The sequence below is a fragment of the Gekko japonicus genome, unplaced genomic scaffold (genome assembly GCF_001447785.1).
Source record: "Gekko japonicus isolate JY-2015 unplaced genomic scaffold, Gekko_japonicus_V1.1 scaffold1480, whole genome shotgun sequence".
In the NCBI taxonomy this organism is placed as follows: Eukaryota; Metazoa; Chordata; class Lepidosauria; order Squamata; family Gekkonidae; genus Gekko; species Gekko japonicus.
In genome coordinates, this window is record NW_015170930.1 from 335,726 (window position 1) to 351,863 (window position 16,138).

General features: G+C 41.6%; 1 protein-coding gene across 6 annotated transcripts in view; it reads left to right on the plus strand.

The window, feature by feature from the left end:
• Window positions 1-16,138, plus strand: part of ZMYND11 (zinc finger, MYND-type containing 11) — a 133,216-nt gene that overhangs the window by 83,688 nt on the left and 33,390 nt on the right. For 4 of the 6 annotated variants that reach the window (XM_015418830.1, XM_015418833.1, XM_015418834.1 and 1 more), the window contains exons 3-4: window positions 9,541-9,700; window positions 13,976-14,020. In XM_015418830.1, the coding sequence (XP_015274316.1) occupies window positions 9,541-9,700; window positions 13,976-14,020 (205 nt within the window). The remainder of the gene's footprint in view (window positions 1-9,540; window positions 9,701-13,975; window positions 14,021-16,138) is intronic. The other 2 variants (XM_015418832.1, XM_015418835.1) reach the window with 1 other exon arrangement.

Here is a 16,138-nt window from a genome sequence, read left to right on the forward strand (position 1 = left end):
GACTGAGGATGCTACAAGGGTCAAGCTACAACAGATTAAAATATAATCAAAATAAATATTTATTATATGGTGTACACAATAAAAAATTTAAAAACATAGAGCCTGAATGTCAGGCTGCTGTAAGAATCAGAGCAAGCTTTATATAAGCTGTAATATTTTCTAAACTCAGTTGAAGAACATACGAAATTACCAACACAAGACCATACACATTTCGGCCTCAGGGGCCTAATTCAATGGTCAATAGAACACACTTTTACAAAAAGACAAACCACACATCCAGAAATTACTATATATCAATTCTGACCAGATGCTGTTATCTCATATATTGTGTGGTGTGATGTAAGTTTATAAAGCAGGCCATGGATCCCTTCACATGGTAACTGCACTCACACAAAACTCTCCATTGATGTTATAATCTGGTGTCAAGTTTCCAGTATTTCTGGATGTGTGTGTCATCAACCTGTAATTGAAATCAAATGGCCATTACGTGGCCAGTTACATGAGAAGAGATCCATGGCCTGCTTTATAAACTTACATCATACCACACAATATATGAGATAACAGCATACATCCCACAATTCTGTTTGAGAACTGATATATAGTAGTTTCTGGATGTGTGGTTTGTCTTTTTGTAAAAATGTGTATTGTTGAGTCAGTAATAATATTGAGTATTTGCAGCATCTTCAGTATATTTTGGGTTGAGTTTTGTTTCCCCCCCTTTTTTTTGTCTTTGTTCATAGGCTGAGGACTTCCTCAGTTTAGGCACCAAAATAGACTCATAGTGGGTGAGCCATAAAACAGTGATAAAACAAACAGTAGGTAAAAGCCAAAAAGAAAGAAATTGTGGAGCCACGGCAGAAAATAAAAGTTTAAAAAAATCAAGAGGCAGAACCAATATAGCTAGCCTTTGTATCAAAGGCTCAGTAAGCATCATTTTAGAAATACACTTAATGAAAAGCCTGGGCATATAATGGGAGAAAGAGAGAGAGAAAACCAGAGATAATATTCAGAGTAAAAATCTAAATTTAAAAACTTTTAAAATGTGACTCCTGCAATCTATGAATCAATGCACAGGCCTGGGCAAATAACGTTTTCTCACCTGACTCCAGTAGACTAGGCACTAGGCAGGCTTCTGCAGGGATAGCAGGGCACAATCAAGGGGCCACCACTGAGAAAAACCTGTTTCTGGTTGCTACCCACCTCTGGTCGGCTGATGAGGGTTTCCAGACTAGGGCTTGGAATGCTGCTTTTAGCTGGTGGGTAGGTTGGTGGGAGATGAGGTAACCCTTCAGCAGGTAGGTGGGTTGGTTAATGGCAATGGCTATATAAAAGTCCCTCGTGTGTTCAGTGTCACCATTCAACTGAATACCATCTTCTCACAAATGTTCTTGTTCCACATGCTATAAAATGAACCTTGAAGTCTGTGTGGCTGATGCTGTGATTGAAAATGGCCTTACTTAAACATTGTACGTTTCCTTCAGGCTCACAAAACACTTTGAAAAATGGGACTGCCATCATCTGGTACAGCTGACCTTGATAAAAATTAAGATCCCTCTAGCATGCTTCATGTCACAACATATTGCTAATGACATCAACAAAAAAAATAAGCCATTGCCATAATTAAGGAAAGATTACCCTTGAATTCATGGTTAAGCATTTAGCTTTGTATAAGCAAAATGGCTGCAGAATGTAAATTTTGTGCTGAAATTTAGCAACATGGTTATGTTTTCAGAATTTTTTTTGTTGATATTCCTCTTAAGGATTATTGTTTGCAATGTGTCCAGCTCCTCAGATTAAAAACAGTAGAATTGTTGTATTACTTCACTGTTATATTACTTCATGACTAGTTAGTATTATTAGCTTTGGACAGAATCCACTTGGAAATTCTGTGCCAAGCCCCATCAACCTGAACTCATGTCCCATTCTTTTTCAATGAGTTTTGCCACCACAAAAGGACAAAGAACTGTTGTGGGAAATGTTTTGCTCTAAGATACATCGGTATTCGGCTTGGAGTAAAAATATACCCTTCAGCGAAATGTTAAAAGTCCCCCCCCCCCCCCCCCAGAATGCAGTAGCAGTTTAAAAAGCAATTTCTTGGTTTTGTCCAACTGAGTAAAGATGTACAGTGTTTGCCAGCACTGAGTACCAAAATGTTATTGCCTCAGAAACAGCAGTAGTTACTTTAATGGGCAGTTAAAATGCAGGCCGAACCGATTGGCCATTCATTTCCAAGACTAAAGGGTGAGTGGGCTGAGCCAAAATTGCATTTGTTCCTAAGGTCAGGTGTTGAAACAAATGAGCAGTTAGGATCCTAGGGGAAAGCCCGTGTTGGAATCCTCTTTACAAACAAGAGCTGTTTCGTTTAGAGAGACCAACGTCATCATCCTCATAAGATGCTGCCCTTTCTTTTGGCTTTGTTTAAACAAATCCCTATTCATATAGTTCTGTCGCTCACCACTGAGGTGAGTGAGCTTCATGAAACCGATATGATTGTGGTGGTTGTTTCTGGCAAAGGAAACAGTGGCTCCTCCGTTCTCATAACCCTGTTTTTTAATTGTGTATTAAAATGGCTCCCTCTTTTGCCGATTCATGTATACATTTATTCTTTTTTCCTCATTGGTATGAAACTGAGGTCTTTAAACATTTTAAAGTAATCTCATAAACGCTTGTTGATTTTCTGTGGAGCGTTCAGTGGGAACAAATCAGTGTAATGGCCCAGTGCACAAGCTGCTTTACCCAAAGTTCAGTACGCAGTGGTTCACTCTGACATAGATGTCATGTGGAAATGGCTGATCCAGTGCATTTCTTTTCCTTTGTCCCACTGAATGCTTCAGGACGTCAGATTCCATTGTATTCTCAGTATTCTGTATTCCATTCTGTTCTCTATTCTCACCAGTAACTGCCGCTGTTCTAAATGCCCATTACTCATTTCTGTAGGGCGGTAAAATATCTGTAGCTCCTCAGACTGTGGCAGGGGAATGGAGATTCGGGATCTATAGGAGCTATCTTCTCCTGGAAAAGGAATATGTGTCAGAAGAGGAGTTCAATGGCATAACTGCTTTAGTTGCTCACGTAGGTGGGATTAGGCAGTATAACAGCCGAGATGTAAGTTAATGACATTTTTGAGTGGGAATCTAGAGTGAATTTAATTGCTGGAACAAGCAACTCTTGTCTGCTTTTAAAATTATTATTATAATTATTACTCCTGACACAACTGACCAGATAATGAGCATTATGGGAGGTTGAATGTTGCCTGAGGTATATAAAATATGAACAAACAGGATCACCTCTAGGCCTGTCAACAGTTTCTGTCAGGCTGATTTTAGTTTAATTCCATCTGCTACACAACTGACCATCCAATCCTGCACATGACGCTTTTTATTTTTAAGCAAATTACTATTTGCAGTGGATTTTATGTGCTGTGTGCATTGCAGCGTAGCTGTTTGTAGCCATGGAGGCTTGTTTTAAATAGGACCAGTGACTGGTCTCAACTTGGTCAAGTGATCCTCAAAATGTGAGGTAAAACATGCTGCATTTTGATAGAATGATTTAGTTCAGCTACATGGGATTCAGATGATGAGCCTACAGAATTCTTAATAGAAGATGTGATTGAAACTAATATTAGGAAATGTTACTTCCTGTAGGGTTGTCAGGTCTGGGTTGGGAAATTCCTGGAGATTTTTTGGGTGGAGCTTGGGGAGGGAAAGGACCTCTGCAGGGTATAAGGCCATAGAGTCTACCTTCCAAGGCAGCCATTTTCTCCAAGAGAACTGATCTCTGTAGCCTGGAGACCAGTCGTAATTCTAGGAGATCTTCAAGCCACCACCTGGAGGTTGGCCACCCTGGAAGCACAATCCTAATGGCCAACCCATAATCACTGGTGTCTAACTAGGGCTGCCAAGTGGGGGCGGGGGAAGGCGGGTAAACCCCCACTTTGGAGGCCCGATTTCTGACGCCACGGAATCAGGCCCCGGGGGGAACCCCACCCCTGCGTGCGCATCACCAGGAAGTGACGTGGGCATGCCGGGCACGCTGGGGGCGAGGCCATGGCCATACAAGGGAAAACTCTATGGTTTTCCCTTGTATGGCCGTAGCCCTCACTTGGCAACCTTATGTCTAACCCAAACCTAAATGAGAATGGATTCGCATTTTACAGAGTTTTAAAGTTTATATGAGAAATAAAGAGAATTTACTCAGATATTGGGAACTAATGAATGGCACCATGCTGATTAAATGTCAAAGTTATGTGTTTTCTCCTTTCTTCCTCTTCTACTTACATGGTGCATTGAGATTAAAGACAGAATTCTTCCATCTAACTCCGGTTAGCTGAGAGGTACGAATGCAGGCCCCTTCACTAACTGATTTGTTCCTGTTGCAGTAACTGGGACGGATTACACTGTAATTAAGAATCTAAGTTACTGGGAATGAAATACACATCAGTTAGTGGAAGCACCCACATTTATTTATTTACTGTACTGATATCCCTCCAGTGGGGACCAAAGCAGCTTACCTCATTCTCCTCTCCTCCGTTTTATCCTCACAACAGCCCTATGAGGTAGGCTACACTGAGAGTCTATGACTGGCCCAAAGTCACCCAGCAAGCTTCCCTGGCTTGGCTTGCTAACCTCTAGGTGGTGGCTGGAGACCTCCTGCTATTACAAGTGATCTCCAGGCAACCTGGAGAAAATGGCCACTTTGGAAGGTGGACTTAATGGCACTATACCCCATTGAAGTCCCTCCCCTCCCCAAACCCCACCCTCCTCAGGCTCCGCCCTCCAAATCTCCAGGTATTTCCCAACACAGAGCTGGCAACGCTATCCCTGTCAGAGCAGGGATTTGAACCTGGGCTTCCCAGCTCCTAATCCAACACCTTAATCAGCACACCACTTCTGTCTCAGGATGCAGCATGAGAGGAGATTGGGATGGGAGCACATAAACCAGCCATGAGCAAGTTGAGATTGGTTTGTGGCATCTGAATGAAGGTGGTACTTAAACGGGGCAGCATTGTTTACTGATAACCTACCTTTGTGGGTGTTGCACAGGAATCTTGCAGCACGACTTTTTGGCTAATCCAAATGGGGTTTGCTGCCCTTGTTTGCAGATGAAGAAATCCTAATACTGAGCTATAAATACTCAACTACTGAGTGGCAGCCTAAATCCCCCCCCTCTCTCCCTTCTGTGTCCTGTGGGCAAACAGCCTCATCTGGCCAGATCAGGAATTTAACAAGCAGATTATCAGGAAGAACCTCTTTATTTCAAGCAGACAGGTCTGTATTTTAGCTACTGGAGATTAGCAGTAGCTTCCCCTGACTCTTGTGTTACTGAAGAGCTGTTTTAGCATCCTGCCTGATTAAAGGCTGGGCTGGCGTCTTATGGGAATTAATTTTGTCCCCACGCCATGTACGGCCCTATCTGCAAGCAGATTTGCTTTGCTTCTCCTGCCTCTCTGGAAGCAGCCTAAGGAACGTAATATGCTTTCCAATCTGTTGACCAGAGGCTGAACACAGTCTGGTAACACAAATAGTTTGCCTCAGCTGCTTTCTTCCAAGGTAAGGCTAATCAGATCTTTCCAGGGAACAACAGCGAGGAATCGCTTTATCTCCGCCTCTGTCCTGCACCACACTTTTCTCCCTTTTATTTCTTGACATCTTGACTTCAGCATCAGAAGTCCTTGAGACCCAGTGGCAGCAAAAGTCGACACCCTGTTATTAATCACTAGCGTGGGAGTTTTCTCTCCACCTAGCAGTGAGCTCGTAATAGAGCAAAGACCTCTCCATCCTGGATTGAAAGACTATTCTCCTTCGTGGCCTCTGTGAAGTCAATCACTGGTAGAGGGAGCAACTAGTGAGAGCCCCTGCTGAGGGCCTTTCACATTCCTTGTTCTTGGCTTTCAGCTCTCTGTTGCATATCGGTCAAGGGGCACAGCCATCACCTTTCTGCTTACCTGTCTGCTAAATCAGTGCAAAGAGGGAGGTTTCTCCTTCTGGATTACATTAACACCTGAAAGTGGCTCATCGGGTTTATTTTCCTTTATACATTTGTTTTAACTAGTGCAAGTTTGTTTTCTTTAGTAGTTAGTGTGGCGGAATGGGCTTGCTCTGACCTGCAGGCCCTATTCCGCCCTGACCTCCAGAGTTTTTCCATTGTCTGGAGAGGCTTTCCTAGAGAGCCCACCACCACCGCCTGACCTCTGTAAGGAATTGCCCGCTGGGAGGGTGAGGACTCCCAGCTTCCCTTCCAAGATCTGAGGTCTTCCCTCTGTGTCTCCCACTGCCTAGCACCTGGTCACTACTGGGACAGTTTACTGCCCTGCACACCGTTGGAGGAATAGCCACTTGCCAACTGTCTGCCTTCCCCCAGTGCTCCTTTTAAAATAGCATATCCGAGACAGTGGAGGTCTATGTGGTACAGAGAACCACTATCAGCATCAAAAGTTTTAAGTATTTATTAAAAAGAAAATATTCACAAGCATGCTTTTAGCACACCACCAGATTGAGCAAGGGATTCAAAAGAAATGGGTAAAACGCAAATCCTCTGTCCCTCTCTCTATACATGCCCTACCAGATGTTAAAATAGGACAGGTTCCTAAAGCTTAGGAAATTACAAATCTCTACAGAATTCCCATTACCTTGAAGCTTTCTGTAGCTCCCCGGGCCCAGCACATGGCTAATGGCCATCTTGTCCAGACCTCAGTTCGGAGTTCTGTCTGCCCTGAGACCAAAAGAGACAGCCTTCTTGCTGCAAGGAGTTTTTATCAACTTTCTTTCCCCCAGCCACTGACCCGGTCAGGCCAGGTCAGCGAAGCTCTTCCTGACATCTCCAGAAATTTCCTTTCTGAAGTCTTTCTAGTATCTAATTCCTCCAAATCTCTGTTCCCTGCTTGGAGTCTGTTCCCTGTTACACCTATTAGCATTTGTATGAAAGTGGGCTGAGGTATGTCTGGAAAGCAAATGAACTGACTTCCTCCTCCCTGCCTGTTCTATGGCCAGAGGGAGGGGGGACTTTTAAAACTCAGAATGATGGGTTCGCTCATTTCAAACCTCCAAAGGAGAAATGCATACCTTTACAGTTAGCAAGATGCTTGCATCTTGAATTGTTGACATCCCCCCCCTTTGGAAATTATTATTTCTTTTTCTGCATGGCCGTTTTGTGCTTCAAAATAACTGAAATTAAAAGAGCAACAATGGCAACCTATGTTACTTTTTATAATAGATAGTTAAGAGTTTATGTATAGTTAAGAGTTTATGTATTTATCTGTCCCCAGATAAAATTGCAAAGTGTTACCCCCAAACATCCAACAAATGTTGGAAATGTAAGTCGAACGTGGGGACCTTTTTCCACATGTGGTGGAAATGCAGTAAAATACAAAAATACTGGAAAATGGTACATAAAGTTATTTTAGAAATATTGAACCTAGATGTCTTGTTAACACCCGAAACTTATTTACTGAATATAGTTCCAAAAGGCTATGCTAAGCAAGATATATACATATCAGTATATATTATAACTGCTGCGAGAATATTAGTGGCAAAAAACTGGAAGACGGATAAAATACCCTCAAAAACTTGAGTTTAATACTTCAGGCTAAAGACCACAAATTACAGGATAAAAGATGGTTAAGGGTATATAACTGGATAAATCATGTAACAGTATAACAGTGAAAAAGGATAAACAGTTAACATTTGGTATAAGACATGCAATTTGATTTAATGCCTCTAAAAATGTATGTAATCTAGTGAAGTGAAATGTTTGTAACTTTGTTGAAAATATGAAAAATAAACGTAAAAAAAGAGTTTATGTATTAAAATATTTATACCCCTCTTTCCTTGTGGTTCAGGGTGGCTTACAATAATAGTTTTTAAAAATCAAATTTAAATAAAAAATAAAATAGCAAACCCCAAATCTCTCCCTGCTTCCCCCCTCCCTTATAAGATGCCTGCCATTCAAACCCCCCTCATGAGCCCTGGCAGGCAGGCCTCGCAGCACCACCTGAAGATCTCCAAGGAGGGGACTCCCCTCCCCTCTTCAGGGAGCTCTTTCCACAACAGACTTGGTGGGAAAGGGCTGGGCTTTGGTCAGTGCCAGCCCAGCCACTCTTAAGTAGTAGGACAGTCAACAGATTGGCACACACTTGTGGAACATTTTATTTTGGTTTTATTTAGGACTGCATTTGATTAAATCTGTCCTAAATTTTGATTCTTAATTTTGGTTTTATGTTTTTTAACGTGATCTCTTTTGTGTGTTTATTACTATCGTTAGCTGCCTTGAGCTCTGTAAGGAAGAAGGGTGGCTAGTAAATATTTTAAATAAATATATTTTAAAAGTTCAGAAATGGAATTAAAAACTGCATTGTTTGATAGACTGACATGTGTTCTTGTGCCTGTTTGTTGATGCGTTCATACCCATGACAATCTACACACTAAGATCTGAAGACATTGAAATTTCCACCTTCACATCTTCACCTCTGCTTCAGCTTTATATCACTTCCTATATATTTGTCTCTGACAGTGGGATTTATTTGCATCACTTGTCAACAATTCAAAAAGGGCTGGTTGACTCTTCATACTAGTAGGCAATCCAGTTCACACCCAAATTATAATTTTTCTAAAGTCTTTTCTCTTTTTCATTTCTTTAACGGAAAACAGCTTTTCTGAAAGGATGTATGCGATATTGCTGTAAAACTGGTAAAAATTAGGATTTTGCTTTTCTGCCCTTCCTTCCATAGACCTGGCCAGACCTCTCTTACAGGTGCTTTGAAGAGTAGACAAGTGGCAGTTTTATAACTGGCCACAACCCCAAAGTTCATATCCTACAAGGGGTTTATCCCATGGAATAGCAGGAAACAAATTGTCTTGAAAATAAAAAAGTTAGATATTTTATTCCTCTGTCAATTCTCATGACATGGTCGGCATGACATAGTATAGTCTGAGCACTGATTCTGCACTGACGCGGTCATTTGAACGTATTCTCCATGCTCCCAGGTTGCCAGCTTGTCCAAGACGAATTGAAGATTTTCAGCACTCCACAAGGCACAAAAGTGTCAGTTGGATTGGCTCCAAGTCTACATTGTTGCACTATCTTAAATGGAACTTGCTGAGTTAATTAACGTCACTGGCAAGGCTTGTCTTTTGATCTCTGGCTGTCAAACTGGAAAGGAGGGTGCATGCTACAGAATGCATAAGCCCAGTCTTGGCCACTCCTTTGACCAAAGGGGAGGAAAGGCTTTCTCTTTCATGTTGTGGGCAAAGCACTTCTTCTAGAAGCAAGACTGTGTTGGCCTGAGGAAAAGAGACGTCCAGCTTGCATGATGCTTGATGGAGACTCAGATGTTCGTCTCTTGGTTTAGAGAAGTTAATCCTGCCAGAGTTTTAGGAAACCTGTGAGCTTCTGTGAACAGTATGGTGAAGAAATTTTCTCTTTGAATGAATATGGAAAAGGTTGTGGAATGCAAGGGGGACAGAGAAGAAATGAGGAACGTGTTTTAAAAACAAGAGTGTGTCGGCTGTTTTGTTAGAACTTCTTTTTCTGCTCACTTCACAGGTACATGTCTCGGGTTCACGGTATGCATCCCAAAGAGACCACACGTCAGCTTAGTTTAGCGGTGAAAGATGGCCTTGTTGTTGAAACCCTGACAGTGGGATGTAAGGGGTCGAAAGCCGGTATTGAGCAAGAAGGATACTGGCTGCCTGGAGATGAGATTGTGAGTATATTTTTCTACAAGGATTTACATTGTATTTCCTGGAATGTTGACCCTCAGTCTGATATTTGCAGTTACTACTAGCAGCTTATGTGCAGGGACTTAGAATAGTTTGCTTTTAAAGCTGACGAAGGATAGAAAATGAGTTTCTTTAATAGTCTCAGACAGTACAGGTTTAATTTTTTAAGGCAGAATGTTTAAGATCCAAAATTGATGATCAGATGGATGAGAACCTCTGAGGTAAATGAAGATAGTTCATTAAAAACAATTTAGTGAGTGTAAGTGATGTGAATACAATTACGTTTTTACTCTGTAGATCAGTTTTAAGGCATAGGGCCATAGGCCGGGATCCAAAGAGCTAGTATATAGGCATACCCAAGGATTTGGGTATGCCGATTGAAATTTATGACTCTCCCCCCCCCCCTTTAAACAGCAGAAGCATCCCTGCCATATTACAAACTGCTTTGGAGGGAATTTCCCTATTCCCAGAAAAGATTTACCATGAGGAACCTAAAGCTCCTTTGGGCACACAGAACTGGTAGCAAAGTTCGTTGGATCCGGGCCTATGGTAGGAGTCTAAAAAAACATGACAAAAGGTTGGGGGAGGGGGGCGGTAAGGAATAAATTCACCCATGTATGAATCAAGGATTAACTATTTATTTCATAATTGCCCTGCTCTAGGATTTCTTTGAAGCACCTAGAATTGGTTGCTGTTGGAATGGGACACTGGTCTGACCGAGAGTTGGCTGTTCGTATGTTCTTTTGCAGAGGGGGCCCCGGATGAATGGCATCAGAGGAACTACCAGATGAAAGTTTAGGGGGCTCACTGGGTATAGGGGTAGCATGGGTTGGCCAATTTTACCCTTTAAAATCTTGGGTGTTAGAAGAGCCCAGGACTTCTTGATGTAGGTGAGTGCCATGAAAACTCTCCAGTCATCCCCTACTTGACTAGGGAAGAGCTATAGAGCCCAACCTTGAACTTAAACTGTAATATTTTACCTTTGACCTAATTAATGGTCTTATCTTGCAATCTGTTTTAATTATATGTGACAACACACAGCCTGGCTTTTCAGAGCTTTTCTTTAAAAAAAAATTAAAAATCAAATTATCAACTCTTATATAGTTTCAACACTTGAGGAAAATTGTGCTGTTTCACCAGCAAAGTAAAATTGCTCTTATGTATAGGTCTCGTTTTAAAAGTTTAAACATAGTTGCTGCTTTCAAAGTAAAACAGTATTTGAGTTGCAGACCTATTATTTGATGGACAGGGTAGTTGAGATGTAAACAGAAAATGCAAGATCTGTGCATACTTCCAAGTACCTTTTCTTTCCTTTTTCCAGTTTTTGGCATCGTGTGACCTAAGTTAGTAGAAGTGCTATTGCCCCCAGTTTTAGGTGGCATTGTCCGAATACAGAAGATGGAAAGTGTGAATTGAGATTGGCCAAAGACTTTCTCTGTACTTCACATAATGCACAGCTTTGCAGTGCGGACCAACTATAGACTGATTAGCTATAATGGCTACAAGATCCCTGTTGGACATAATCTTTTGCTTTTTTAAAAAAAACAATAGATTTTTGTACCCTGGTAGTAAAAATCCTTCTTCCAGCTAAACTGGATTCCAAAATCTATATAAATCAAGCAAATTTCAATTTATTTCCTTAATTTGCATGATTGCCACAATACTTTTAGTTAGGAAAAGGCACAAGTTTCACCACCAACCTCTTATTGTGCCCTCTTTAATCTCTGGGGATTTCACTGTGCACTGACTATATCTTCTCAGCCACGAGGGCTAGAACCTTGCTTTAAAAAGTAAACAGATATTCTCAGGTTACTCAGTTCTGTGCCCAGTACCAAGTTCTCTGACTTTTTAAAGCTTCCACAGAATTGCAGAAGGCACACTGCCTGCTCATAATTCCAGTCCTGTATGCATGTGGCCAGACCGAAGTATCCATGAGGGTGTGAGATACTTTCACTTCCTCTAACTGACTTACAGCTACACCTCCACTCTTGTTTGGACCACATCTAAAGATCTGTGTCCTTGATAGATACAGTAACAATATTTTCTTTGCATTACACAAATGTAGCTGGGTTTAATTTAAAAATGGGCTGTATTTACTAGGTGTTTAACAATTTCCTTGATCCCAAATACACTGTCCATGATCCAGCTGCACATGTATATGAACCCAGTGTACACTGAGGCTGTGGAAACAGGAGTGATGAGCAAGGACTCTGTAGTCATATGGGAAGTAGCTCTGAGCTCCAGTTATTTCATGCCAGGTTTTCACATATTGTGACCCACCAGGCTGACCATAGCCCATCAGCTATGCAGGGTGGCCCTCAAGGTGCTCAGTAAATTCCAAGGACATATGACACACACAAACACACACAATATGAAGCACCAAATAAAAATAGGTTAGCAACACACCAAGTTCTCCATATATACTACAATTCGTATTGACAACATAAGCCCAGACCCTCGTGTATGTGTGCGTTCAAACATATATAGTACTTTACTGTATCGTTTTGTATTAAAATCACGCCTCTTTTGAGAAGGAGGGAAGGTTTGGTCAGTCCCTGTACAGGAACCATAATTATAATGCAATCCTATGCAGAGTTACTTAAATCCAAGCCAGAATCAAGTAGAAGCTTAAAGACTTAACATAGTTTGTATTTCAGGATAAGCTTTTGTGAGTGAAAGCTCACTTCTTCAGATGTGTGAAGTGTATGCAACCATTGACCTGATTTTATATTAGTGTTGCCAGGTCCTCCCAGCCACTGGCGGGGGATGGGGGGGTAGGGTTGTCATATCCAGCTTGGGGAACTCCTGGAGATTTGGGGATGGATTCTTGGGAGGACAAAGACCTCAGTGGGGTGCTATGCCATAGAGTCTACCCTCCAAAGCAGCCATTTTATCCTGTGGAACTGATCTCTGTAGTCTGGAGTAGAGCTGTAATTCCAGGGGATCCTCAGGTCCCACCTAGATGCTGGCATTCATAACTTATGTACGGGGGGGTAGAGGGATGTTCTAAATAGAAGCCAGTCAGTTGCCAGTTCCAGGGGTGGGAAATTCATTGATGTTTGGGGGGGGTGGAGACTAGGGAGGGTGGGGTTTGGGGTACAATGCCTCCAGAGCAGCCATTTTTTTTCCAGGGGGACTGATACGTTCAATCTGGAGATGTGTTGGAATTCTGGGAGATCTTCAGGCCCCACCTGGCAGTTGGCAGCCATAGTGTAAGGCAAGATCCAGTCTGAGGAGTAATACATTAATACAGGTGGATGTGAAGTACCTCTAACTAACCAACAACAAAGTAGAATACAGACAAAAGTCCAGTGCAGGATGGAATGAGATCATAAACTGGCACCTGTGAGGGCGGGATACAGAAGATGTTAGCACCTGAAGTGAGTTAGGAATCCAAGGTCCCTGTTAAACCCCTGGGGGTACATTGTCCCAGATTTGCTAATGAACACCAGTTCAGTACTTCCAGTCTTAAGTCATAGACCTCAGTGCATTTAGACTGGGGTAACCCTACATAGGGTTGCATTATTATAGTGCAACCCAAACAGAGCTGCGCCCTTCTAAACTCATTGACTTCAGTTGACTTAGAAGGATTTAAATCTGTTTAGGAGTAAACTGCTATTTTCCCCCCCTGATAATGATTTGTGTTGTCTGCTGGTAGCTTAACTCCACACAGGCCTCCACTTCTACAGGTAAATAAAACACCTTTGCAAATTTGGGCTAGAGTTTCTGATTCCCCTTGATAGTAATTCCCTATATATTCCCCCTCTTATTTTCAAATATGAGCCAAAACATTTTTTTAAACTATGGGGCAATTGCTAATAATACAATTTTTTTTTAAAGTACCTCCTGGATTTTCCGAAGTGTTGACACCATTGCAGTACGTCATAAGCATGCGTTTCCCCCCCAGGGATCGTGTAGTGAATTTATTAATCCCTTTGCTATTCTGAGAGGGCCAGAGATGGACCCAGTTTAGCTCCTTTTGCTTCTTCGAATGGGTTTTTTTAAAAATTTCTTTAATTAATTTCATTGTTTGGAAAGCTTTCAGAAGCAGAAAAGAAAAAAAAGGGGGAAATGACTCTAGACAGAGCAGCCCATAGAATTTGTTTGGGGAAAATATATGCCGTCAGGATGCTATCTGTAATAGTATGCTTTCGCCATCTCCATGTCTCAATTCGTTTTAGCCCTGTGTGACTCAGATGGGTTCCAGTACAGCGACCATGTGTGTGTTTTTTTTGTTTTTGTTTTCTTTATTTTGAAAGGCCTACAGTATGCAGCCTTTCTCCCGGACCACAGCAAAAATCAAGGTGAACAACTTTTGCACTATGCAGTCTTGAATTTCCTGTTGTATTTTCTCTTATTGACATTTTCTGATATGCACTAGGGTAGATTAGCTTGTCACTTCTTAATTTTCAATAAATGTGTTAATCATGCTTATCATATGATCTATGTTCCAAGCAGTTCTGAAATCGGTCCACACTTTACGGGACTGTTGTTAATTTTTTTTCTTTCTTCTTCCTGGGGAGCTGGAAAATGGTAACTCTGTTACGCCACAAGATGTGAAGTTGCAATGGTTTCTCCCCCCCCCCCATCAGTTATTTTGGGAGGAACTGATGACATCTGGTGGCAGACTTTGCAAGTGCAGACATGGCTGGCATTCCTACTTAGATTTTGGGAGCTTTATGTCTGCCATTACTGGAATGCTGGCAGCCAGATGTTAAAATTTACATAAATACCTTCTTCCTTGTGCAAGGAAATTACGTGGCAGATAGCCACCTAGATCCTGGTCCTGCAAATGTCCCAACACATGTGCAGATTATGGGGTAATGTTTTTGAAATCTTGATTTTTGACTTTAAATTTGGAACTGCTAAGCTCTTAACTTAATCACGATGCACACAATGTCTGCCATGAGATGTTTGTCAGAAGTTCAGTCTCTTGCCAGTAACATGCATTTTGGTCCTCATAGTGTTCCAGCTGAAGTTCTTTGTTGATTTTTAAAAACACAATACATTTTTTAAAAAGTAACTATTCATTTTTCCCCACTTGGAGATTTACATTAGAAATACAAGCATATAGATGCGGCCACCCATGTACAAACTGCAGTAGTCCGACTACCCTCCTGCTTCAACCGGTTTCCTCCCACCCGCCCCCTTCTTCAACATGATCACGATTGTTTTCTTTGTTACGAATCTCTCTCTCTGTTTTATCTCTGTCTCTTTGCACAGGCATATCACTAAAACAACAAGCTTTAAAACTTTTTGACCCAAAAAATGCTAACAGAGATGTTTTCTCTGCTGTGTCTGGTGATGCACCATGTGTGTCCTTGACTTGAGAATGCATTTACAAAGGGCATCCTTGGCATAACTCTCTGCAAACAGTTGTTTTTTAAAAAGCCCTTAAAGCCCAAACGCTTCTCAAGCTCGCCATAAAAAAGGCCCTCTATCATTTGCAGCACTTCTGCACTGCATCATAGTCATCCACATCCATCCAGCCTCGCTTGCCCCACAAGGTACTTAACACTGTGAGAGTGATGGATGGGTGTCAACATAGTTCTCGCCTCCTCTATCAGACAGCGGAGCAGAAAAGCCTCTTGCTGATCTAGTGTTGTTGAAGCTGTTGTGCTCCATTAAACATATAAGGCTGTGACCCGGGTCAGCTGGGTCCAGGTTGCTAGGATGGAAGGTGAAAGAGCCTGTAGTGGTTACAGTGCAGCTAGGAGACCAGTGAGACATCAGTCCTCCAGCTAGTTTCAAATGTCACCTAAACAACCCCATCAGCAATGGTGTAATTGCAACTTATATTTCCTTGTTGGGGTTTTGTGTGTGTGTGTGTGTGTGAGGTTAGCTAATTAATAATTAATTAATAGTTTCATTCTGAATAATAAGGGCCTGATTCATTAGGGTGTTGTACTCACAAGCCATACTGAAATGGAGGAGAGCCGCGGAAGGCCTGGCAGCTATCTAGTGGGGCTACCCTTCATTTCAGTAGAACGTGTGCAGGCAGACATCCCAGTGGATCGTGTCCAAACTTTTTTTTCATGTTTAATTGAGCCTTTTTCTACTGGCAAACGTATACAAAGAATAGGAAGGGGAATGCATCGTGTGGAAATTTAATTCAATTTAATATTTTGTTCATTCTTTGGCGAACAAGATAATCTGAGAGCTATTTAAATCCACTATAGTTTTCTAAGAAGGAACCAATGAAATAAATAAAGGAATAGTTTATAAAGTCATTTTTTTTAACTGGTGTAGAATATATATTTATTGCATATATATGGTAGTATTCTGATGCTGCTGTAACTAACCTGATTTTAAAGGATGTAGTGGGTTGGAAACTTTTTCAAAAGCAGAAAGACAAAATTTTAAGGGCTGTTCCTGCTTGGTGGTGGCCCCTATGCAAATGCTTTGGAAGTGTATGCGGCTGT